The sequence below is a fragment of the Pleurodeles waltl genome, chromosome 4_2 (genome assembly GCF_031143425.1).
Source record: "Pleurodeles waltl isolate 20211129_DDA chromosome 4_2, aPleWal1.hap1.20221129, whole genome shotgun sequence".
In the NCBI taxonomy this organism is placed as follows: Eukaryota; Metazoa; Chordata; class Amphibia; order Caudata; family Salamandridae; genus Pleurodeles; species Pleurodeles waltl.
In genome coordinates, this window is record NC_090443.1 from 1,030,899,863 (window position 1) to 1,030,925,721 (window position 25,859).

General features: G+C 48.9%; 1 protein-coding gene across 2 annotated transcripts in view; it reads left to right on the top strand.

The window, feature by feature from the left end:
* Window positions 1-11,785: 11,785 nt before the first annotated feature.
* The window catches only part of CLCF1 (cardiotrophin like cytokine factor 1), a 760,236-nt gene continuing 746,162 nt past the window's right edge, over window positions 11,786-25,859 (top strand). The window contains exon 1 of one of the 2 annotated variants that reach the window (XM_069232936.1): window positions 11,786-12,244. In XM_069232936.1, the coding sequence (XP_069089037.1) occupies window positions 12,229-12,244 (16 nt within the window). In that variant the 5' untranslated portion in view covers window positions 11,786-12,228. Of the gene's footprint in view, window positions 12,245-16,950; window positions 17,056-25,859 lie in introns of those variants that run through there. The other variant, XM_069232935.1, reaches the window with a different exon arrangement.

The following is a 25,859-nucleotide window of genomic DNA, read 5'->3' on the forward strand; positions in this document are numbered from 1 at the left end:
AAGAGGCTCTAGAAGACCAGTGGAATCAGCACACAGGCCAATGGGAGGACAGGATAGTTCTTCCTATCGGAGTACTGCAATCATTACAATGGTGGATGCACAGACATCACCTGTTAGTCGGGGCTCCGTTTCACCAACCTATTTCTTCCAACACTCTGGTAACGGATGCATCGCTACAGGGGTTCCTGCAGTATGAGCATCTAGGGCTCTTGCAGGAATGTATGAACATTTTAAAGGAGTCCAAAAGGCCGTCTACGCGACGCTCCTACGCATTCAAGTGGAAGAGATTCTACATGTAGTGCCATCAGTACAATCATAATCCTATTCTGGCTCAGGAGGAGGTCATATTATCTTACCTGCTCCATCTGGCAAACTCAGGTCTGCAGGTTTCCTCTATTAAGGTACATTTATATGCTATTACAGCTTATCGCAAGTCGCCCTCTCAGAAATCCTTCTTTACCATGCCAGTAGTTAAAGATTTCTTAGAAGTCTTAAAGAAAGTTTTCCACCCATTCGGAGACCCTCACCTCCATGGGAATTGAACGTGGTGTTATCTAGACTCTTGGCCCCTCCCTTCAAACTCATCCACAAAGCTTCCTTGCAACACCTTACGTGGAAGACAGCTTTTCTGGTAGCCAATACTTCGGCTAGGAGGGTCAGTGAGATTCAAGCTCTGTCTTCGAGAGAACCGTACACGGTTTTCCATGATAACAGAGTAGTCCTGAGAACTCATCCATCGTTCTTACCTAAGTTGGTGTCGGATTTTCACATTAATCAGACTATATTGCTCTCAACATTTTTCCCCAATCCGATTACTCCGGCGCAGAAAGCTTTGCACTCCCTTGATCTTAAGAGCTTGCTAAAATTTTACCTGGATAAGACTAAATCAATTAGACGATCTAGCCGTCTGTTTGTTAACTATGGACATATGAGGACAGGCGACGCTGCCTCAAAAAAACCTATTTCTAGATGGATAGTGTCATGTATTTTGACTGCATATCGATTGGCTAACAAGCAGCAGTTATCGGCTAAGCCTAAGGCTCACTCAACAAGAGGGAAGGCGGCTACTGCTGCCCTCTTTAACAATGTTCCCATCTCCGAGATCTGTAAGGCTGCTACATGGAGATCTGTACATACGTTTACTAGGCATTACTGTTTAGATTCAGATGCCAAGGCAGATGCACAAGTTGGTCAAGCGTCTCTGCGAAACTTATTTGCAGAATGTGTGGTTTTCCTGCACTTCTATTAGACAGTCCGCAGAGGTAAGGGATGGGCTTGCTAATCTATTCAATGTTTATGACTATTGATGAGGATCCCCTGGAAGAGAAGGAAAAGTTACTTACCTGTAAATCCTAGTTCTCTTCCAGGGGTATCCTCATTAAAGTCATAAACAACCCACCCTCCGACCCGGACGCGAGTCTTCTAGAAGTGAAGTAGAGACCATGGGCCAGATGTAGCAAAGGTTTTTACCCATTCTGTGTCTATGGGAAAAAGTGTTCGTACATATGGCCCTGTGTGTCTAATCTATAGAGTTTTTATCACCGTAAAAGAGTACTGACCTAACTGTGAACCAACTGTCCCCTCACCTTCACCCCTGAGGCATGGTGGGATATTGGAGGTGCTCAGGGTCTTAAAGGCACGGTGCCAAATTTTTGGTTCTGCTGTACTAACTTGCATGCAGCCTATTGGCTAATAATGCTTTTTTCTTGACAATCAAGTTTTCTCTTTTCAGATGTGTTGTTTGTACTTTCTGTGACTTTCACTTGGGCTTCAGAAAGTTTTTAATTCTAAGGAAGAGTTTTGGTGTATGTTTAAAAAAAAAACTCCATAGAAATAAAGCATTTTAGCCTGTTTATCAACATAGACTGCATTGCTATTTTGCGCATGTATTCATAATTCTTTTATGAAAATTATCTACTAAAATGTTGTTTTTCATATATATTTCATACATATACATGTCTGTTTTGTATATGCTCCGGGTTCCCTGTACGGAGGCGGGAATATTCAATGTTTATGACTTTGATGAGGATACACCTGGAAGAGAAATAGGATTTACAGGTAAGTAACTTATCCTTCTTTCTCTTCTGTCCATCTCCCCTCCAAGGGAGCCTTGAATTGCCCAGACCATGCTACACTTGAGAGTCAAGTGCGAAAGGTTGTTGGGAATCCATAATAGGTTAGACCTCAGGACATCAAGAGTGAAAGTCCTCAACCCTCACAGTTGAGCTCAGTAACCTCTGCTAGCCCCGTGGTCCTCTGAAAGGGATTCTGAAAAGTGTCAAGACATAACCAGTAACAAATGGGTGTCACCTGCTTGGCAGAATTATTATGCACTAGGTTTCATCCATCCATCAGAGTAACTCCACTTTCTGATAGATACACCTACCTGTGGATTCCTCACCTAAAGAATTATCCCCTCGCGCCAGCCTCGGCGGAAATTTCTTCTAGCTCTGCACGTCGACGATGACGTCACAATCGCCCGACTCCATGCGACGCCGCATGACGTCATCTAGGCAATAAGAAGCCCTCGTCGACGTGCAGACGTCAGTTCCCTTTTTTCCGTGCCTCTGAGTAACAGTTTTTCTTCGAGGCTCACAGGGAGCTACAGTTTCGAACGACGGTTACAATGTCGCAGCCAAGGAAATCCGGCTTTAAACCATGTAACCAGTGCGGGGGTCGGATGTGGGTTACCGATCCCCATAAGAATTGCCTCTGGTGCCTTAGCTCCGACCATGTGGTAGAGTCATGCGGCTCCTGCCAGCGCATGAACCCTAAGGCACTCAAAGAAAGGGAGGCAAAATTGTTCTTGGCTCGTTCCAAGAAAAAGAAGGAGAGGCTTCATCGGATGGAGTCCTCTTCATGATCCTCGAGATCTCATCATCACCATGGTGACTCTCGGCGCCGTCACAGTTCCCGGCCGATCGAGCAAGGGCCGGTCCAGATCAAGATCGGCATCTCCGTCAGCTCGGCGCCGTCCGACGTGGGAGTTTAGCCCGACTGTCACCCCTCCACCTCCTATGACCCCGACGTCACCTGGGCCGGTTTTCGAGGTCGAGCCTCCCCAAAGGCCAGAGGGCTCTCCTAGCCAGGAGTTACCTGGCCCCTCTTCGGCGTCTATGCCAGCGCCGGTGCAGCAACAATACCCGGCTTGTCCGACTCCGGGAACGGATCCTGCGGCGTTCTTGAACGCCATGTTTAACATTTTTGCTTCCATGGCGCCGGGTGGAGGTCAAGCAGGTCCGTCTGGCCCTTTGGCCTTTAATTTGGGCGTTCCGGTGTCTTACAAATCGACGCCTTTTACTCCATTTTTGCCTGCTGCATCTGAAGCGACGCCGATGCCCTTGACATCGCCGAGGAGACCTGCTACACCCCCTACGGCGCCGTTGGATTCGCCTAGGATCCAATCCACAGTCAAGGTTCCTGTGGAGCCGGAGGGTCCGGCGTCGGATGGATCCGAGGTTCGGTGCCTACTGAGATCTTCGGCGTCGGCCGACGCCTTATCGACGCCGGGTCTCGAGTCAAGGCTTCGATCTAGACGTCTGGCTTTGCGCCTGTTGGAAGAGGAAGAATATAGCAGGCAGCACCTGGAAGAGGGTGAGGTTTTGGAGCCTTCTGGTGACTTTCAAGGTCTTGATACGGCGAGTGGCATAGATACCTCCCCGGAGTGGGATCTAGCTTCCCATGGAGAGTTCACTGAGGAAGCTGCATCTTTCCACGCTGTAATTCAGAAGGCTGCGGACTTTTTAGACCTTTCCCTTCCAGCTGCGGAAGTTAAGAGAAACCTGTTGACAGAGGTTTTGCATCCAACATCTGTAATGGCAGAGCCTCTCTTGCCCTTTAATGAGGCACTCCTGGATCCTATTAAAGACATCTGGAGGAAACCTGTGTCTACCGCTGCTGTCAACAGGGCAGTGGCTCGTCGCTATCGGGCGGCACCAGGTGATCCTGTGTTTCTCTCGAAACACCCGACACCGGAGAGTTTAGTGGTTCAGGCCTCCTGTTCGTCCAGGTCCTCTCCTGGCTCGTTTCCCGGAACACCTGCGGACAGGGAATCAAAGAAAATGGACCATACTGCTAAAAAGGCCTTTTCTTCTTGTAGTATGGCCTTAAAGTCATCCAACGCGACCTGCATATTGGGACGTTATATCCATGCCCTTATGGAGGAAGCGAAAGGCCACCCAAACTTGTCCCAGGAAATGTTGCAGTTACTGGCGGACGCTCAGGTGGCAGCGACCCAGGTGATCCAGTCGGGATTGGACACTTCAGACTCGGTGGCTAGAGCTATGGGCACGACCATAGTTTCTAGGCGACAATCTTGGCTGCGTTCATCTGGCTTCTCGTCAGACGTACAGGCGACTCTGCTAGATCTGCCCTTTGATGGCGAGAAGCTCTTTGGAACAAAGGCGGATTCTGCTCTGGAACGATTTAAGGAGAGCAGAGCCACTGCGAGGTGACTAGGGCTTCAGTCATCTGCCTCATCCTCCTTTAGAGCTTATAGGAGGTTTAGGGGATTTGGACGTGGCTCCTCCTTTCGTGGCAGATTTCAAGGACCACAACAAACTGCAACCACCCTGCCATACAGATCTTTCAGGGCAGAGTCCGGACAAGAGGAGCCACCCAGCAGCACTCTGCCTCTTCCTCGGGAGGGGTGCAGCAAGGAAAGCAGCCGTAGTCCTTCTCCACTCCCTGTCCACTTGTCTCCGGTAGGGGGAAGACTTGCCCATTTTCTTCCGATGTGGGAGGTTATAACATCGGACTCCTGGGTCATCGACATTGTGAAGAAGGAGTACGCTCTTCCCTTTTGGGAATTCCCTCCTCCCTTCCCTCCCCGCCCATCCTTCTGTTCGGAAGACCATCTTCTCCTATTACAACAGGAAGTATTCTCCCTATTGGCAAAAGGCGCGATAGAGTTGGTTCTCGAGCAGGAGAGGGGTCAGGGCTGTTATTCAAGATACTTCCTGATCCCCAAAAAGGATGGTCGGTTGAGACCGATTTTGGACTTGAGGGCTTTGAATTGGTTCCTCAGGCAGGAAAAGTTCAAAATGCTGACCCTTTCACAGGTTCTTTTGGCGTTGAACGAAGGAGATTGGATGGTGTCTGTCGATTTGCAGGACGCATATTTTCATATTCCGATCCTCAAATCGCACAGGAAGTATCTCCGGTTTGTGGTGGGATCGCAGCATTATCAGTTTGTAGTCCTCCCGTTTGGTCTTACTGCAGCACACCGAGTCTTCACAAAGGTGATGGCGCTGGTAGCGGCAGAGCTCAGAAGAAGGGGGATAGCGGTATTTCCCTATCTGGACGATTGGTTAATCAAAGCCAAGACTCCGGAGCTCGTGCAGCGACATCTCCAGTCAACAACTCAGTTGTTGTACAACCTGGGTTTTTCAGTCAATGTACCCAAATCTCACCTGGAGCCCCCTCAACGCCTCCTGTTCATAGGGGCAGTATTGGACACGACATTGAATCGGGCCTTTCCTCTGCCCCAGTGGGTTCAGGACATCCAGGCGTTGATTCCAATGTTTCGAAATGGAGCGGTAGTTCCAGTCCTCAAGGTCCTTCGTCTGCTCGGTCTGTTCGCTTCTTGCATACTGTTGGTTACTCATGCACGCTGGCACATGAGGGCTCTTCAGTGGTGCATCCAAAGGCAGTGGTTTCAGCACAAAGGGGATCTCGAGGAGTCGATAAAGATCTCCAGAGACACTGCAGTGGATCTTCAATGGTGGGCAGCGGTCGGCAACCTGTCACAAGGAAGGTCGTTCTCACTGCCGTCACCAGTGGCCACAGTGGTAACGGATGCTTCCACTCTAGGGTGGGGAGCTCATCTGGGGGACCTGGAGGTCAAAGGCCTTTGGTCTCCGGTAGAACAGAGATTACACATCAATCTGTTGGAATTGCGGGCAGTACGTCTGGCTCTCAAGGCCTTCCTCCCTTCCAGTCGCGGTCAGTCGGTCCAGATTCTGACGGACAACACTACCGCGATGTGGTATATAAACAAGCAGGGAGGAGTGGGGTCGTATCTTCTCTGCAGAGAAGCTCTTCGACTCTGGTCCTGGCTTCAGGACCACAAGATTTGCTTGGTAGCACATCATTTGGCCGGAGCTCTGAATATGCGTGCGGATGTTCACAGTCGACGCAGCTCGGCCGACCACAAGTGGCGTCTTCATCCAGATCTGGTTCTGTACATCTTCCAGATGTGGAGATATCCACAAATAGATCTGTTTGCAACTCAAGAGAATGCACAGTGCCCGCTGTTTTGCAGCCTCCAGTATCCGGTGCAAGGAGCTTTGGGGGACGCGTTTCAGATGTCCTGGAAGGGTCAGTTGCTTTACGCGTTTCCCCCCATACCCTTGATTCCTCGAGTTCTGAGGAAGATGCGCCAAGACCGAGCCCAGGTCATCTTATTAGCTCCGGATTGACCAAGAAGGGTGTGGTATTCAGACCTTCTCCAACTCTCTCAGTGCCCGCCGCTCCGTCTCCCTTACAGGGTGGACCTCCTCTCGCAGTCGCAGGGGCAGATTCTACACCCCCACCTCCAGAGCCTGCACCTTCATGCCTGGAGATTGAACGGGGCAATCTGAGTGCTTTTTCTCTCCCACCAGAAGTGGTAGATGTTATTTTATCGGCCAGGCAACACTCCACCAAATCAATCTATGCAAGTCGTTGGGCTAAATTTACATGCTGGTGTGGAGAGAACAGAATTGATCCCTTAAAGGCTCGTTTATCTGACATATTGTCATTTGCTCTTTGTCTGGCACAGAAGGGTTGTGCGATTGCCACAGTCAAAGGTTATTTATCTGTGCTGTCGGCTTTTCTGTGCCTTCCTGATCAGCCATCCTTCTTTAAATCTCCTATTGTTTTAAGATTTCTAAAGGGACTCACTAACAAATTTCCACCATCACCATTTGTTATGCCTCAGTGGGACCTTAATTTGGTGTTAACGTTTTTAATGGGGTCCCCTTTTGAACCAATGCATTCTTGCTCTTTGCGGTTGCTAGTTTTCAAGACTGTTTTCCTGGTGGCCATAACATCGGCCAGAAGGGTCAGTGAGCTTCAGGCTCTTAGTATAGAGCCCCCATACCTTTCTTTCTTTAAGGACAAAGTGGTGTTAAGGACCAAGGCGGCTTTCCTTCCGAAGGTTGTTACACCCTTTCACCTGGGGCAGTCAATTACTCTCTCTTCCTTTTACCCTCCACCACACCCATCCAAGGAGGGAGAGAGGCTCCACCGGCTGGATCCACGAAGAGCGCTGAGCTTCTACGTCGACAGGACGAGGGAGTTCAGACAAGATGATCAGCTCTTCGTTGGATATGTGGGGAAGAGGAAAGGTAGAGCGGTCCACAAGAGAATGCTATCCAGGTGGGTCATTCTATGTATTAAGATTTGTTATTCTTTGGCGAAGAAAGAACCACCTGTGGGGCTTCGTGCCCATTCCACCAGGGCTAAAGCAGCTTCATCGGCTTTGGCTAGGGGTGTTCCTGTGGCTGACATCTGCAGGGCAGCGACTTGGGCATCCCTCCATACTTTTGTCAAGCACTACTGCTTGGATTCTGAGGTTAGGAGGGATGGCCATTTTGCTCGCTCGGTGCTGCAGGATTTCTTGGTTTGACCATTCGGGCACCCACCACCGGAGGTTATACTGCTTTGGGACTCTATTCTTTAGGTGAGGAATCCACAGGTAGGTGTATCCATCAGAAGAATAAGTTACTTACCTTCGGTAACCCTTTTTCTGGTGGATACAGTAACTACCTGTGGATTCCTCACGGTCCCACCCGCCTCCCCGTTACCTGGCTGGTCATACCATGAAATCCTCGGGTGAGCATCCTTTGCCTTGTATATACGTATATATCTGATTCATGTATATAGTTGTAATATCTGTATATACATTTCCTTTTCGAATTTAGATAGCTCAAGGAAAACATGTTTGGACTTGACTGATATATTTTACTCTTGCATAGAGCAATTATTACTGTTATTTAACTTTATTTTATTATAATAAATGTTCTATTTTCATTCATTTGAGATGAATATGTTCTTTTTAGGATCAACCTGTTCGCCTCTATGGCACGTAAAAAATGGTGATAACTGACGTCTGCACGTCGACGAGGGCTTCTTATTGCCTAGATGACGTCATGCGGCGTCACGTGGAGTCGGGCGATTGTGACGTCATCGTCGACGTGCAGAGCTAGAAGAAATTTCCGTCGAGGCTGGCGCGAGGGGAGAATTCTTTAGGTGAGGAATCCACTGTAGTTACTGTATCCACCAGAAAAAGCGTTACCGAAGGTAAGTAACTTATTCATTGATTCCAATAAAGGCTACACCAAAATTTTAGAAGAAACAGATACAGACAGAAACCCATATACTCTTGGAGAGTAAGGTTATAGAATGGGTCTGTTCTGTCCAAAAGGGAAATGGGATTTATTCCAGATCCTTTCTCATCATAAAAAGAAGATCGGAAGGAAGAGTTGAGACCAATCCTGGATTTCAGATAAGCCAAAGCTGGATCAAGAGGGAGAAATTCTGCATGCTAGTCTACATCAGATATTCTCTCAAATCAAACATAGAAACTGGATGTGTGAGGCGGACCTCCAGGGTGCATATTCCCATACACCAATCACAAGAAGGCACTTGACATTCCTGAGATTAGTGTGAGGAGGTGAGACGATACTTAGAACTGCCTCTGGGCCTGAAGGCAGCACCTCGCACATTCTCCAAGTCTGTGCCAGAGGTTGTAGTTTGCAGCAAAACTAAGGAAACAGAAATGATAAGATATATCTTTATCTAAATGGCTAGCTTATCAATGCCAGCAATCCAGAAAAGGTTTTGCAAGATTTTTATGAAACGACTTATCTTCCAAGCTCACTAGATTTGCTTGGCAGCTTGTCCATGCCTGTGTCAAAGCCATTTCAAATGCTGTCCTATCTGGGGCGACACTGACTGAACACAGAACAAGGAAAATGTCTTTGGTGGATTGTCATCTGCCTTCCGGAAATGTTTTCAAATCCTGCAGCTCACCAAATATCCTCCCTCCTAGCACCACTGACTTTCTTTGTCGTCACTGTATCCAGTACCAGACTCCATGCGAGATGGCTATGCCAGTGTCTGGCGGACTGGGGACCCAGGGAGAGGACAATTCGGATGACAAGGCTCATTTGGCAGGCGGCAGTACAGTCTTTTCCACTGTAGTGCAATCGGAAGAATTTGTTGATTGGAGTTTCTTCAGTCAATCTCTCCACCTAGTCAGTTGTCAGGAGTGCTTCCATTGTAGGGTTGGGTGCTCATCTAGGGTGTCTGATGGTTGGAGGAGGACGCTCATTGCTGCATCAGTCACTTGGAACTCAGCGTAGTTCATCTAGCCCTCACTACGAGCAAATGGTAGAAATCTGACTGGTGGGCCTGAGCAAGGCCCGTGCAGTGTGATGATAGCATACTGGGGAGACGCTAGCAAAACGCCGAACTCTGCCTCTCTTCTTCCGTCAGTACTTCTGCGCATCTTCTGTCACTCCTCTCTCCCTTCCTGAACTCTTCCGCCTCTTCATTCTCTTCTGTTCCTTTTCTCCTTCCCGTTCACGTCCCTTTTTCCCTCTTTTCTATTTTCCTTTCCATCCCTCCATTTCTACTTCTGTTCCGTATTTGCTTCTTCTCCTTTCTCTTATTCTCTCTTCTTTTCTCTTCCTGGCCCTTCTATCCCTCTTTCTTCTACTCTTCCCTCCTTTCTTCTAACTCATTTTCCTCTTCCATTGCTCCTTCGTCTGATAGCTGTCCTTCCTCTTCTTTCTCTCACACTTCAGCTTTCTGTCTTTTGTCGTCCCTCTTTCTCACTGTTTCTCCTTCGTGTTATCTTCTGTCCCCCCTTCCCTTCAACTTTCTATCCTATGCCTCCTACTCCTCTTCGGTCTTCTTCCTCTCCTATCTGTTCCCTCTCTCCTCTCCTTTTATGTTCCTTCTACCACGCCTCTTCCATCACTTCTTCCTCTCTTCCATCACTTACTTCTCTTCCGCCTCTCCCTCTCCTGTTGTTCCTTCCTGTACTCTTCTGTCCCGCCTACCTCTCCTCTTCCATGTTTCTTTCCTCTATTTCGTCTCTCGTTTCCCCTTCTATCCCTCCCCCTTTCCTTTTCCGCCCTCTTTCATCTCTCCTTCATTTATCTCTCTCGAATTCCGAGTCTCTTACCTCTCCCGTCGTACACTCTTCCGTCCCACATACATCTCCCTATTCGTCTCTCCTTTCTCTTTTCTGAATGTTTTTTCTCTTCCTTCCTCTCCTCTTCTATCCATCCTTCTCTCCTATCTCGCTCTTCCGTATTTCCTTCCTGTGCTCCGTAGTCTCGCTTTCTCTCCCTTATTGTTCTCTCCCGTTCCTCATACAACTCCTCTTTCTATTTTTCCTATCTCTCCTTCCTCTCCTCTTCTATGTATTCTCCCTCTTTTCCTCAACCTCTCTTGCCTCTCCTCTGCTGTCTGTGAATCCTCTCCTCTGTCGTCTGGTTTCTCTCTTCCTTAACCTCTTTTTCCTCTCCTCTGCTGTCTGTGAGTCCTCTCCTCTGTTGTCTGTGAGTCCTCTCTTCTGCTGTCTGGTTCCTCTCTTCCCTCCCCTCTGTTGTTTGTGAGTCCTCTCCTCTGCTGTCTGGTTCCTCTCTTCCTCAACCTCTCTTGCCTCTCCTCTGCTGTCTGTGAATTCTCTCCTCTGCCGTCTGTTTTCTCTCTTCCTTAATCTCTTTTTCCTCTCCTCTGCTGTCTGTGAGTCCTCTCCTCTGTTGTCTGTGAATCCTCGCCTCTGCTGTCTGGTTCCTCTCTTCCTCAACCTCTCTTGCCTCTCCCTTCACTGTCTGTGAGTCCTCTCTTCTGCCGTCTGGTTTCTCTCTTCCTCAACCGCTCTTGCCTCTCCTCTGCTGTCTGTGAGTCCTCTCTTCTGCCGTCTGGGTTCTCTCTTCCTCAACCTCTCTTTCCTCTCCTCTGCTGTCTGTGAATCCTCTCCTCTGCCGTCTGGTTTCTCTCTTCCTTAACCTCTTTTTCTTCTCCTCTGCTGTCTGAGTCCTCTCCTCTGTTGTCTGTGAGTCCGCTCCTCTGCTGTCTGGTTCCTCTCTTCCTCAGCCTCTCTTGGCTCTCCTCTGCTGTCTGTGAGTCCTCTCCTCTGCCGTCTGGTTTCTCTCTTCCTCAACCTCTCTTGCCTCTCCTCTGCTGTCTGTGAGTCCTCTCTTCTGCCTTCTCTCTTCCTCAACCTCTCTTGCCTCTCCTCTGCTGTCTGTGAGTCCTCTTTTCTGCCGTCTGGTTTCTCTCTTCCCCAACCTCTCATGCCTCTCCTCTGCTGGCTTGTTTCTCTCTTCCTCAACCACTCTTGCCTCTTCTCTGCTGTCTGTGAGTCCTCTCCTCTGCTGTCTGGTTCCTCTCTTCCTCAACCTCTCTTGCCTCTCCTCTGCTGTCTGTGAATCTTCTCTTCTGCCGTCTGGTTTCTCTCTTCCTCAGCCTCTCTTGCCTCTCCTCTGCTGTCTGGTTCCCCTCTTCCTCAACCTCTCTTGCCTCTCCTCTACTGTCTGTGAGTCCTCTCCTCTGCTGTCTGGTTCCTCTCTTCCTCAACCTCTCTTGCCTCTCCTCTTCCGTCTGTGATTACTCTCCTCTGCTGTCTGTGATCCCTCTCTTCCTCAACGTGTCTTTCCTCTCCTCTGCAGTCTGTGATTCCTCTCTTCCGCCTGTCCTTCCTCTCTCTCTCTCTTCTTAACCTCTCTTCCCCTGTCCCCTGCAGTTCTCATTGGAGGTGTACAACACACGGGGGCAGCCTTGTCCCACCGCGCCCCTGTGCCTGGGACTGGTGAGCTCAGCTCTTTGTGGAGTTTAAGGAGTGAGCCGAAAGTTCAGCCTCCCAGCTCTCCTCCCCGGCCTGTCCTCCGGAGGGATGGCCCTCCTCTGGGCTTGTGGTTAGTCACTTGGAGAGCACGGGGGCCGCGGACTATTTACAGCACCGACCCCCGCCCCTACCCCAAAATAAATAAACATTTAGGCAGAGGCTGGGAATGGAGATGGACTTCGGGGTCCCGTCAAGAGAACCTCAGAGCAGGACTGCCTCCGATGGAACCGGCTTTACACCCCGCAGCGGCCTGAACGCCTCCTGCACCAGCCTGACACTCCCTCACATCTGTCTCGTACCCCGAAACAGCCTGACAGGACCCCACACCGGCCCGGCACCAACTGGCACCGAGGACACCGCTCCTCGAGCCTGAGTGCCCCACCATGGGCTTCAGCGCAGGTAGGACCCGAGCAGCGGCTCTTAATTATTCCCTCCTTCCCTCTAGCCAACATATTCCCAGCTGTTCCTACACCTTTGCTGCTCGTCTCCTTTGTCTTGTCTCCTTGCTTTTTCTCTCACTCCTTTCCTCCATCCGTCTTCGTCTCCCCGTCTTGCACCACCCGCCGTCCATCACTCGTTTCCTTTATATCTCACTCCTACCCTCTGTCCCTCATGCCCTCCCTTCAGGTTTCACTGCTTCCCTCAATACTTTACTCCTGCTCCATTCTTCTCGTGTGCTCGTTTGTTCCTTCAACACTTACGCCTTCCTCTTCTCATTCGTCGCTCTTATTGCCTTTCTTATTTTTTCATTTGTTCCTAATCCTTTCACAGAATCCCTCTGCATTTTAAACTCCCACCTTTCTCTATTTCCTTCCCCTCACTCCTCTCTATACCTCTCTTTTGCCTTTCATGACTCTTCCCCGTCCCGTGCTCATTCTGTGGAGTGATCCCACATCACTTTACCTATCGCTCACTCCGGGCCCTCATACCGCACTCTGTTCGGCATCCCTCCTACCACCTTCACACTCTCTCCCTTTCCTCTCCGCTTCTTTATTCCTCTATCCCAGTGATACTCAAAGTACTGCGGGGGGGGAGGTTGGGGTGGAAGCCCTCCTGGCCTTTACACGTGCCCCCCCTCGTCAAAAGCAAACTTGAAAAGATGTGAAATAAAGGGAAAGTAGAAAAGAATGTGTCTTTCAACACTCAACTTTAGGAACATCTTCATTTTTAATGACATTTTGCAACAAACCTGCACAAATAAGGTAAAGTCTCTTCGCAATTCAAAAAGTAGTATTTCCTTAGTACATCAGATTAAATCAGTGCATTGAAAAGCATTTTTTGTGTTCAAATCATTTTTATTGGTGTATTGAGCAAAACCAACAGTTAAATAACATTGGGACTAGAGGATACACAATGTTAGGGATGCATTGTGTAACTCACATTATTCATATACATACAGTATACAAATTATCCATAGAAAGCAGCAAGGCTGGCATAAGGTTAATTGCTACATACATATTGATCTAGAATGGCCAACCATAGATGATACTTGTATTCGTACACGTTCTAGAGTGATTTATACACGAGGGGATGTGTATCCGCCAGACAGCAGGAGAATAAAGCAAACTTGGGAAAAGAAAAGTAGGAAGGGGGGGACAATGCTAAATATGAGTAAACAGCTATGAATAGCATGGTTGTCCTACTGGGGTGTGAGTGTACATAAACAGTAGTAGAACCACTAGGCTTGTTTTCCTTCTTTTTCCATAAAGTGGTCTAGTGTTCCCCATATATTGTTTGAGGTCTCGTGAGGAAGTGAGGACGACTCAATTAGCTTATTTGCTCCTCCTAGGTATGTTACCCATACCCAACATGTATGAGGGGAAATATGTTTGAGAGATTTCCATTCTGCTAATATAACATTGATTGCAGTGGATAGAAGGAGCTCTAGCAAGGCAATGTCACTTTCTTCAAGATTGGGTTTATCCGAGATACTCCAATGCCCTAATATAATTAGTAGGAAGTTTAGGGTTATTGATGTTTCAGACATGGAGTTGATTTGGTTTGAGATGTACGATCAAAAGAGGGATAGATGGGGACACTGGAAAAACATATGTTCGTCCTAGCAGGAGTCCAATGAAGGTAAGGCAAAAAATTTAGATTGGATCAGAGGGGGCAACTTTATTTTGAAGAGCGTTTTCCCCTATATTTATCCAGTTCTCTTCAGAGATCTGTAGTAAATCAGAACCCCCTAAACATTAAGACCATTTAGAACTAAGGTAATTTATTTTGTGAAGTGGGGGCCTCGAGAGCTTTGTATATCTTGGAGCAAATAATTTTAGTCGCAGGCAGATAGTTGTGTTTGTAGCCCAATCTAGATTGGAGAGTTTAGCTTTTAATTTTAGAAAGCTATAAAAGTTGATTGAGGGAGATTGTGTTTCACAGCTAAAAAAGCAGAATGTATATGTTCTATTTTGTACTCATATAGGTCCTGAAAATCGTGGTTGTTTTTTGAGGCCCATGAACGGTGTAATTCTTCTGTAGTGTGTAGTTTTAATCTGGGAGGTGTGCCACAGCAAAGCCATTACGGATCTGTGTAGTGGAGATTGTGACCATTGACAAGCATTTTTACGTGATGTTTCAAACAGAAATTTTGCAACCTTCAGGCCCCCGTAACAACAATGTCAATAGTGAACTAAGGGCCATATGTACGAACACATTTTCCCATAGACACAGAATGGGCAAAACTGTTTGGTACATCTGGCCCCAAGAACCCAGTCACTTGTTAAGTGCACCCTCTGGGTGGCCCGGGTTGCTATTACGCATGGACAACATTATAGTTTATAATATCATACATAAGAGAAGGTTGGTAAAGCATGCACCTTGAAGTCACGTATTTTGAGGTCATTTTATATTTGTTAATAAAGAAAAAGGAGGCAAAGTGAAATAAGACAATAGCCTAAGATCACACTGTTTGCTCAAGTGGGGTAGCTGGGATTGAGCCCAGATTTTCTGGTTTCATTTTGTGCAATTCAGCCACTTCATGCATTGCTTCTCATATGCCCATGTGGCTCCCCTGCGGAAATGCCCACCTTGCTCGCAGCGGACCCCTACCCTCTGGCCCCTCAGACAGAACCCAGACCAAACATGTTGGCCTCTGTGCATATATTTGCAAGTGCCCATGCTCTATCCTCACCTCTTACTCCTCCTTTTAATTCTGCTGTTCTCTCTTTCATTTGCCTTCTCTGTCATTTCTTTCCCCCTTCCACGTCTCCTTGTCTGTCTGTCTCACAGTCAATCGTTTTTTCGTTCCTCTCTTTTTTTTGCGGACGGTCACTTTCTCTCCCTCTAGTCCATTCCTACCCTATTTGCACGATTTTTCCTCTCAATATTGCCGTTAACTTTATATTTATGTCCGTCCGTTGCTATTGTCAATCTTGCGCTTTAATTAACTCTCTTGGTACTCGCTGTACCTTCCTATGCACCTCTGATCTAGTATCCCTCCTGGTCAGTCAACCCTCCCCTGCCTCTCACACCCACTTTGTTTCCATCGTTTACTGGCCGCGGAGCCAGCCTTCCCTCCTTCTGTCATTTCTCGCGACTCTTTCCTTCTTCCTTTCTTTCTTTCTTTCTCTGCACTTCTTTTCTTGGTTCATTATTTCATTCATCCATGTCTTCCTGCAAGTCTTCAGTCCCTTTCTTCCCTCTTTCTTAACCCCTAGTCCTTCGTTCTTTTCATCTTTCTCGCCATCAATCCCCCCTTTCCCTTGTTATCTTTCTTGCAGCCCTTCCTTTCATCCGTGTTTGCTTCTCTCTGCCCACCTCCGTTGTTGTCTTCTTTCTTCACTCCCCTCTTTTGCTCCTTCCCTCCGTTCCTTCGTTATTTTCATTCTCTTCTCTTCCTTCCTTCTCTCCTTCCTTTCTTCCTTGCACCCTTTCCTGACTCACTTTTCCCTCATTCCGCTCACAGTGCCTCTCCTCTCTGCATTTGAAGGCCCACCAACCTTTTCCTCTCGTCGCATCTTTTCCCCCTTCCTCTTCCGTGTTCCTCATTCTGCTCCCTCGTAATTGCTTTCCTCCTTCCTCTTCATTTTATCGACCTTTTCCTACCCCCGTTCACCTCTCAAAGTTTCCTAGTCTCTCACTTTTGCACTTCACTCGACCATTTCTCTCTCGCCTCTCCCCTTCACTCCTTCCTACTTCTCTGTCCTCTCTATCTCAGTTTTCTTCTTTTCCACTAGTTTTTTTTTCACAGCCTGTGTCCCCTTTGTCTCCCCATTTTCTTCCATGCCTCTCGGTTCGCTACACTCCTATTCTCACGTCTTTCTCTGCGCCCTCTTACTCCATCTGTCTTTCTTTGCTCTCTCTTGGGTGCACCCACTCCGTTTCACTCGTAGCAAGAGGATTAGGAGCATTCCACGTATTTTATTACCTTTGTTATATCATTTTAGTGTATGCGGTGTAATGTTCTGTTGCAGTATCGTATGTACGCCTCCACGCTGTAGCAGCCATGTCTCCCCAATAAACCTTGTGCCACACACAGGCCCCGAGGTCTTATCCATCCCTCCAGCTGACCTGGATCTGTGCCTAAAGGTTAGGCCGCAACCCCTGCGACCCCCCCCCCCCCCCCAACCCCCGCTTGTTGTTCCAGAGACCCCCGGGGGGGGGGGTTGGACAGATTCCTTTTTTCTGTATAAATTACGAAGGGGGTTAGAAATGGAAAAGACTCTCTGTTTTTTTTAGGATAGAAAGTAATAATCATTTGAAATAATATATTTTCTGCCCGAAAGAGACAGTGCCACATTTTCTTTAGAAGTATTTTGGAGGATAGAAAAACTTGCAGGTAACTGTTGTATGCACGTTTTGAGATTGGGAATGGTGTCTAAGAGAATCAAATAAAGGGAAAAAATACCCCAAAATGCATCCTTCGGGCCTCTGAGTTGGTCGAGGCCTCGTAACGGAGACACTTGAGAGCAGGGACTGCTCACGGCCTGTCCCTGGCCTGGGCTCACCGAGGGTGCTGTTATTTTGCCTGTTGCTAGGGTGTGGACTGCACTTTTAAGAGCACATTCCTGGATCCTAATTGAGAATAAGTTGAAGAGAGAAGGTGGGGGCCGGGTGAGGAGGGGAATTATCTTGGAACTGTAGAGTCGAACCTGGGTGCAAGGAGGGCTCTTGTGCTGTGGCGAGAGGGGCTGGCCAGTCCGGTTTATGAAGTAGACATTTTTAGGCTTGAGCCTGGAGTATGGACTGTCGACTGGCTACAGTGCTGGGTAAGTGCAACTGAGAAGAGGCGGTTCTGATGTGTAAGAGAGGCACGTTTTCTGCGAGCTGATTGTTTCGCAATATGTGTGGTTGTAATCGCGGTCTATGGGTATAAAGAGGCAGTGTGGGTGAGAAAGAGGGGTACCATGAGAATCACACCGCATTGTGGATGAGATCAGGCGTTTTATGGTTGAGGTGGCATTGTGGATAAGGGTGTTGAGTGAATGACTGATCATTGGCAGGCGGGATGAAAACTGTGTCTGAAAGGGCAGTCTAGCAAAGTGTCCTCTGTCGATTGTGGGACTGGCAGAGTGCATTCGAGGTAACACGGGACGGTTTGGGGATCTCATGATGTTTGGGTCAGGCAGACTGCATATTGGACCTTAGATGGAACACATGGGGTGACAAATAGACATTAGATATATTAAGTATATTTTAAGTATGACGATTAATTCTTATTTACTGGAACAATTTCCCTATAATATGACATTCCTGGGACTTGTGATGGACATGCCGTGAGGCAGTTGTGCTTTCTGTGTGTAACAGATCAAAGTTTTCGGTTTTTCTATTTACAGAACTTTACGTCTGACATAGGTATTGCTGGTGACATTATGTGTCTGAAAAATGGAGATGGTGCTCCTGCAAGAGTGGTGTGGAGCGAAAGTAGAATATTGTGTATGATGACGTTCTACTGTTAGCCTGAAAGTGGGGCACACTTGCTCCGAAAGGGATGCCATGTAGGTGTAAAGGAACGACATGTGGATCTGAAAGTGGGAGATTCTGAGTCTGACAGTGGTCCATTGGTGGGAGGGATATACATTGTGTGTGTGTGAAGAGGGGCAGTGTGGGCCTCACTGGAATACTGGGTCTTTAAGGTGGGTGTGAAAGGGACACATGGTATGAAGAACCTGTAAGCGTAAATGAGCGACATTGTGATACAAAAGGGAGACGTTGTGAGTGTGTGTAGGAGAAACAGGGTGAGTCTAAACGAGGGAGACACTGAGTCTTAAAGAGTGCCATATGTTGTATGAAAGATAGCGATTCTGGTCCTGCAAGATGGAAATTGTGGATCTGAAAATGGGAGACTCTGAAGCTGACATTGGTCCATTGGTGAGAGGGGGGTACATTGTGGATATAAAGAGGGGCATTGTGGATCTGAAAGTGTGAGACTTGGGGATGGCACTGGTCCATTGGTGAGAGGGAGATACATTGTGGTTGTGCAGAGGGGCAGTGTGGGCTTCACCGGAATACTAGGTCTGTAAGGTGTGTGAGAAAGTGATGAAGAACCTGCAGGTGTAAATGAGCAGTGTAGGAAAGTGACCCTTTTGGCATGCTTAAACCCCCCACGCTTTGCCTGATATCTAATGCAAACTTGATAGAATGTGTGCTGCAAACCTGCTAAATCCTGCTAACCAGGCCCCAGCACCAGTGTTCTTTCCCTAAACTGTACCATTGCTTCTATAATTGGCTCATCCCTGGCACGCAGCTATGTCCCTTGTAAAACGTACCAGTGGTACCAAGGGCTCTGTGGCCAGGGAGGCTCTCTAAGGGCTGCAGCATATATTGTGTCACCCTAAGGGACCCCTCACCAAACATATGCACACTGCCATTGCAGATTGAGTGTGTTGGTGGGGAGCAAAAAGTAAAGTCAACATGGCATCCCTCTCTGGGTGCCATGCCCACAAACCACTGCCTGTGGCACAAGTAAGTCACCCTTCTAGCAGGCCTTACAGCCCTAAGGCATTGTGCACCATACCACAGGTGAGGGCATAGCTGCATGAGCAATATGCCCCTACAGCGTCTAAGTCCATTCTTAGACATTGCAAGTACAGTGTGGCCATATTGAATACATGAGATGGGAATTTGTCATTACGAACTCCACAGCTCCAAGATGGCTTCACTGAAAACTGGGAAGTTTGGTATCAAATTTCTCAGCTGAATAAACCCACACTGATGCCAGTTTTGGAGATTTTGAAAAATGCATAGAGGGCAAGATGCCCCCTGTGTTTTACCCAACCCTCTAGTGTAAGGCTGACTGATCTGTGCCAGTCTGCCTCGGACAGACGAGTTTCTGACCCCAGGCGGTGGGAGCCTTTGTGCCCTCTGGGGTCAGGGACAAAGCCTGCTCTGACAGGAGCTGCAACACTTGGTGGTGAGCCTCGAAGGCTCCTGCCTTTTGTTGCACTGTCCCAGGACAGCCCAGCTAGTGGAGATCTCCCCCCACCCGCCCCAGGACCAAGCCCCACTTTTGGCGGCAGGCCCAGCGGGACAATTAGTAAACACAAGGAGTGACCACCTCAGCTGGGACCACCTAAGGGGTGCCTAGCGCTGAGGTCACCCCACCTTGCAGGATCATCCATCTTCTTTTGAAAGAGGATAGCCAATATGGTTAGGACTGTGCCCAAAGGGAGGGGGCACAGGAAGGGTGTAGCCATCCTCAGAGACAGTAGCCATTGGCTACTGCCCACTAACCCCTGTAATGCCCCTGAATCTAGTATTTAGGGGCACACTTGACCTTGCTCTTCAGATGCCTGGCAACCTGAAAAGAAAAGGGCTGAAGAGCTGCACCAGCAGTGAAGTGCCTGTCTGCAGCTTCAAGACTCCTGCTACAAAAAGGTGACGCATCCTGCAGGACCAGTGACATCTACAACCCCCCAGAGAACTGCCTGCCTACCCCAGGACCAAGATCTCCCTAGGACAGTGGCCCTGTCCACAAAGAAACCTCCAAGAATGACTCCAGATCCGCCTGGATCCCGGAGTTTTGCCCATTCTGCACCCAATTCCCACGGCCCTTGTCCAGGTGGCCCACTGGTCCAGAGAAGGTCCCTAGGCGATTCCAACCTCGAATCCACCCTGGGTTGACCTCTCCTAGCCAACATGATGACACCTGCAGCCTAAATCGAGAGGACCCGACCGGATCCGGTGCAGATTTTCCGACGCTTAAAGGTTCCCCTGCACCCCCAGCCTTCTGCCATTGGTGGACCCAACTTACAGTCCAGCAACGTCCAGTGGGCTCTCTACTTACCTTTCTAGCCGTTGGGTTTCTTCAGCCCTCTCCCTAGACCAAGCCTGCAGCATCTTGGGACCCCTGAGGTTCCCCCATTGAAAAGCATTGGGTGCCCGACGCTGTGTTTGCACCCTGCACCTGGCCGCCCCTGTGCTGCTGAGGGTGTGATTGGTGCTGACCTGTGGCCCCCCCAGGTGCTGAACTAAAACCCCCAGGTCTGTGCCCTGAAGTCGTGGGTACTTACCTGCAAGCTGTTTTTTTCTAAGTTCCCCCTGTTTTCATAGGATTCCAGTGGGCTTCCAACACAAAGATTGACGTCTACACCCTGCCGGCCTCGTGTTGGTGGTGGTGCACCCTTGGTGTCTTTATATACTTTGGCGGGTGGACACTTTAACCCCCAGAGACTGGGATCATAAGTCGAGTACTTACCTGCAATTGGTATTGTTACTTTTATTCCCCTAGGGCTACATTGTTTACTGTGAGAAATTGCTCTGTCTACTTTTGAAATTGAAAAGTATTACTTGTGTGTAAACTGTTTCACTTGTAAATTCTAACCCAAGTACATTTGATACTTGAAAGTGATACATCCTTGAAACCTTTCTTACCTGCAACAAAGTTCCTTTTGGTTCTAGAAATAAAGTAAAAAAGTACATTTTTGATACATCAAACATTGGCCTGGAGTTAGTCATTGAGTGTGTGCCTCATTTCTTGTCTGTGTGTGTAAAACAAATGCTTAGCACTACCCTCTGATAAGCCTAACTGCTCGACCACACTACCACAAAAGAGAGCATTAGTATTATCTACTGTAGATTCTGTAAAGTATCTGAGGATCCACTGGACTCTGTGCACACTATGCCTTAATTTGCTGTAGTATATACAGAGACAGCTTCTTACATGCATCATTATGATACAATGGGGAGACATTGTCAGTGTGTGGAGAAGCATTGTGAGTCTAAAAGAGGGAGACAGTGGGTCTTAAAGAGTGCCATTTATGGTATGAAAGATGGTGACATTGTGGTTTAGAAAGTGGATCATGTCACAAAGGTGTGTTGTGGGTTTGAAGGCGGTGATATGGGTTGGAAAGATGTGCATGGTAAGTGCAAAGGAGTCATTGTAGGTCGCAAAGAGGGAGATGCTGGTCCCGGAAGAGGGACATTGAGGGTGAAACATGGATTCAAAATGTGTCTGAAAATGAACCTTGTGTAGATAAGAGTCGGGCATGCGGTGTGAATGGATCTTCGTAGCTGTGGAGACCATGTGACTAACACTGTCATTTCCCGTTTGAAAGATAGGCTTTTAGGGGATCGTGGAGAACCGTTGTAGGGCTAGAAAAAAGTTTTAAGTAAGCAGCATTGTGGGATTGTGGGTTTAAAAGAGGTTCCTTATGAGTTTAAAACAAGGCAAGGTGATTTGAGGAGGTGCTTGATAGGTGTAAAAGAGTTTCTAGTGTGTTTGAAAGGGTTGCTCATCGAGAGTAAAAGAAGGGTCTGGTGGGTTTGAAAGAGGCACTGTTTTGTTGTAAAAACGGACTTCGTGGGCGATTATAAAGGGGGCCTTTATGGGTGTAAAAGAGGACCTGGTGAGTTTAGAAGGAGCACTTTATGGGTGTAAAATAGGGCAATATGGGATTGGAAGGAGCATTTTATGGGTGTAAAAGAGGAGAATGTTGGTTTGGAAGGGGTGTTTGTAAGATGTAGGGTCGTGGTTATGGTGGATGTGAAAGGATACATAATGGGTGTAAAAGAGGACAGGATGGGTTGTGGAGGAGCACTTTAGGGGTGTAAGAGGACACGGTGGGTGGGTGTGAGAGGACAGGATGGGTTTGGAAGGTGCAGTTAATGGGTGTACAAGAGGACAGGATGGGTGTGAAAGGGGTCCGTAATGGGTGTAAAAGAGGACATGGTGGGTCTGAAAGGAGCAGTTTATGGGTGTAAAAGAGGACATTGTGAGTTTGGAAGGAGCACTTCATGCATGTAAATGAGGACAGAGTGGTTTTGAAAGGGGTACTTTATGGGTGTAAATGAGGACAGAGTGGGTTTGAAAGGGGTACTTTATGGGTGTAAAAGAGGGCCGTTTTGTATCTTCCATTTGAAATGCACAGACGACTGGTTACAAAAGACTGAGAAATATTAAAGTGTAAAATATATGTTATTTCAGTGCCTTCTGGACCTCTATTTAATGCTCTTTTGTACTCTCTATGCCCCCTTCGACTGATCTACAATGCAGACTGAAGTGGGCATAAAAAGGTGAAAGGTCTTTCAAGTGAGCGGGTAAGGTCCAGTTGAATGGAACTGGGAGGGATAGGGTGTGATTTAAGCGGCTGTTTCCCGTTCTTCTGCCCTCCTCCGGAATGGTTTTCATTACTGCATTTTTAAAATGAGAGTACAGCTTTAAGTGGCTTAAAAAGGCAAAACAGGGCTCAGTCGAAAGTAGCACACTGCACTCTATTGAGGGGGCCCTGACCGCGGGAAGACTGAACTCGAAAGAGCTCTGCGAGAGGGCTCTCACTAAACAACTCAAGACGGCTCTAAGATCTTTCTTGGCACGCTGCATTTAGCTGAGGCTTGGAGTGGGCCTTGGTCTGTTTTGTCAGACTTCACTCTACTGAACAACCTGACGAGAGCCCTGTGCTGACAGATTGCACTTTTCTAAACTCATGGGTGGGTCCATGCCTCTGCTGGCAGACTGCTCTCTGCCTAGCTCCAGAGAAGGCCCACGTCAGTGCAGACTACACTCAGTTAAACTCCAGAGAGAGGGCTGAGGCTCAGAGAGGGCCCAGGTGTGGGCAGACAGAGTGCACTCTACTGTGGCACAGCCCAGGTGTGTGCGGACAGAGCGCACTCTGTTGAGGCTCAGAGAGGGCCCAGGTGTGTGCAGACAGAGTGCACTCTGCTGAGGCTCAGAGGGCCCAGGTGTGTGCAGACAGAGTGCACTCTGCGCGTACAGAGTGCACTCTACTGTGGCTCAGCCCAGGTGTGTGCAGACAGAGTGCACTCTGCTGAGGCTCAGAGACGGCCCAGGTGTGTACGGACAGAGCGCACTCTGCAGAGGCTCAGAGAGGGCCCAGGTGTGTGCAGACAGAGTGCACTCTGCTGAGGGTCAGAGAGGGCCCAGGTGTGTACGGACAGAGCGCACTCTGCGGAGGCTCAGAGAGGGCCCAGGAGTGTGCGGACAGAGTGCACTCTGCTGAGGCTCAGAGAGGGCCCAGGTGTGTGCAAACAGAGTGCACTCTGCTGAGGCTCAGAGGGCCCAGGTGTGTGCAGACAGAGTGCACTCTGCTGAGGGTCAGAGAGGGCCCAGGTGTGTGTGTACAGAGTGCACTCTACTGTGGCTCAGCCCAGGTGTGTCTAGACAGAGTGCACTCTGCTGAGGCTCAGAGACGGCCCAGGTGTGTACGGACAGTGCGCACTCTGCAGAGGCTCAGAGAGGGCCCAGGTGTGTGCGGATAGAGTGCACTCTGCTGAGGCTCAGAGACGGCCCAGGAGTGTGCGGACAGAGTGCACTCTGCTGAGGCTCAGAGAAGGCCCAAGTGTGTGCGTACAGAGTGCACTCTGCAGAGGCTCAGAGACGGCCCAGGTGTGTGCAGAGTGCACCCTGCTGAGGCTCAGAGAGGGCCCAGGTGTGTGTGGACAGAGTGCACTCTGCGTACGAGTGCACTCTGCTGAGGCTCAGAGAGGGCCCAAGTGTGTGCGTACAGAGTGCACTCTGCAGAGGCTCAGAGACGGCCTAGGTATGTGCGTACAGAGTGCACTCTGCTGAGGCTCAGAGAGGGCCCAGGTGTGTGCGGACAGAGTGCACCCTACTGATGCTCAGAGAGGGCCCAAGTGTGTGCGTACAAAGTGTGTTCTGCTGAAGCTCAGAGAGGGCCTAGGTGTGTGCAGACAGAGTGCACTCTGCTGAGGCTCAGAGACGGCCCAGGTGTGTGCGGACAGAGTGCACTCTGCTGAGGCTCAGAGAGGACCCAGGTGTGTGCAGACAGAGTGCACTCTGCTGAGGCTCAGAGAGGACCCAGGTGTGTGCGTACAGAGTGCACTCTGCTGAGGCTCAGAGAGGGCCCAGGTGTATGCGGACAGAGTGCACTCTACTGAGGCTCAGAGAGGGCCCAGGTGTGTGCGTACAAAGTGCATTCTGCTGAAGCTCAGAGAGGGCCTAGGTGTGTGCAGACAGAGTGCACTCTGCTGAGGCTCAGAGAGGGCCCAAGTGTGTGCGTACAAAGTGCATTCTGCTGAGGCTCAGAGAGGGCCCCAGGTGTGTGCGTACAGAGTGCACTCTACTGAGGCTCAGAGAGGGCCCAGGTGTGTGCAGACATTGTTCACTGTTGAAGGTCAGCGAGGGCACAGGTGTGTGCAGAGTGCGCTCTACGGACCCCCAGCGAGGGCCTTTTCCTCTGCGCCCTGCAGACAGACTGCACACTGCTGTGTGCCAGAGATGGGACAGGTTTGTGCAGAGTACACTCTGCAGAAGCTCAGAGAGGGCTCAGGTGTGTGTGGACAGGGTGCACTCTGCTGAAGCACAGAGCGGTCCCTGGTGTGTTAAGACAGAGTGCACTCTGCTGAAGCTCAAAGAGGGCCCTTATCTCTGCAGACGGACTGCACACCTCTGTGCCCCAAAGAGGCCCCAGGTTTGTTTGGGCAGTAAACCGTGGACAAAGAAATAAAAAGTGACGGTAAATGTATGGACAGGGGGAACGATTAATGTGAGCATAAGTAGAAATGGGTAAGGGAAACAAAAAGATGGGGGAGTTAGATACACTGAGAAGGAGCAGCGGAGACAGATTCAGCAGAGCTCCTCCATCCCTGGGAACCACTCTCCGCCCCTCCCCCTCCCTTCAGAGCCTCACTAAGAGGAAACAGGAGGTGAGTTTTACAAGCAGTAATTCTCCAACTCTGGAAAGAAGGAGGGAGGGAGAGGTAAAGGGAGGGAGAGTGCTCCGCAAGGGAAAGAGGGAGGGACAAGATGGACTCCAAGGCTGCCGTTTCCTTTGCGGGCTGGACTTGTTAAATTCTCTGTTTGTTTATTGTGGGTCTAGAGACCTCATTCCTGGTGCGTTTGATCAGGGAAGTTTCGCCCTGGTTAAGAGGAACATTGTGGTTTGGCTTGGAAACTGTCAGAGACAGGGAAATAAAGTAGAGGGGGAGAAACAGAAAGAAAAGGGTAGGTGATGGAGAATGAAGTGAGGCAGAGATCAGAGACCCAAACTCGTATGTAAAACTGTTGCAATATCTACGAACTGGCAAGAACTTTGGCAACACTTACAAATCCGAAAGGCATGCCAATAAAGTATTACTGTGTTGTATTATTGCATTATTTAGAGCGTGAGTGAGACGGGCGGTCGGAAGACAGTGAGATAGACATAAAGAGGGAAAGGAAATCAGAGGGAGGAACATAGACGAGGATGAGAAAGGGTCGCTTAGAGTGCCCGAGAAAGACGTGAGGAGCGAGGCCTTTCGGAGAGGGGAGAACATGCCTTTCAAAAAAAGCCTAAACTCGTGTAGGGGCAGTGGCGCTGGAACCAATGGTGGGGGATGCTGCAGCACACGCCATAAAATTTGTGAGAGTTTATATGAGGGTGAATAGTAAAACGAGTCTTCAGATGTTTTTCATTTGGCAGCGTTTTTTTTTCAAAGAAACACCGCCAAATATACCCCGTGCCTTTCTTGGGGTGACATTATTAGCCCGCACCTCCACTCTAAGGATCGACTGGACAGTGGGACACTGGTTGGATTTTTCACGTCGCTATCATCACAACTGTCTAAAGCGCCGTGAAGTGCCTGTATGGCGACACATTGCTACACAGAACTCTTA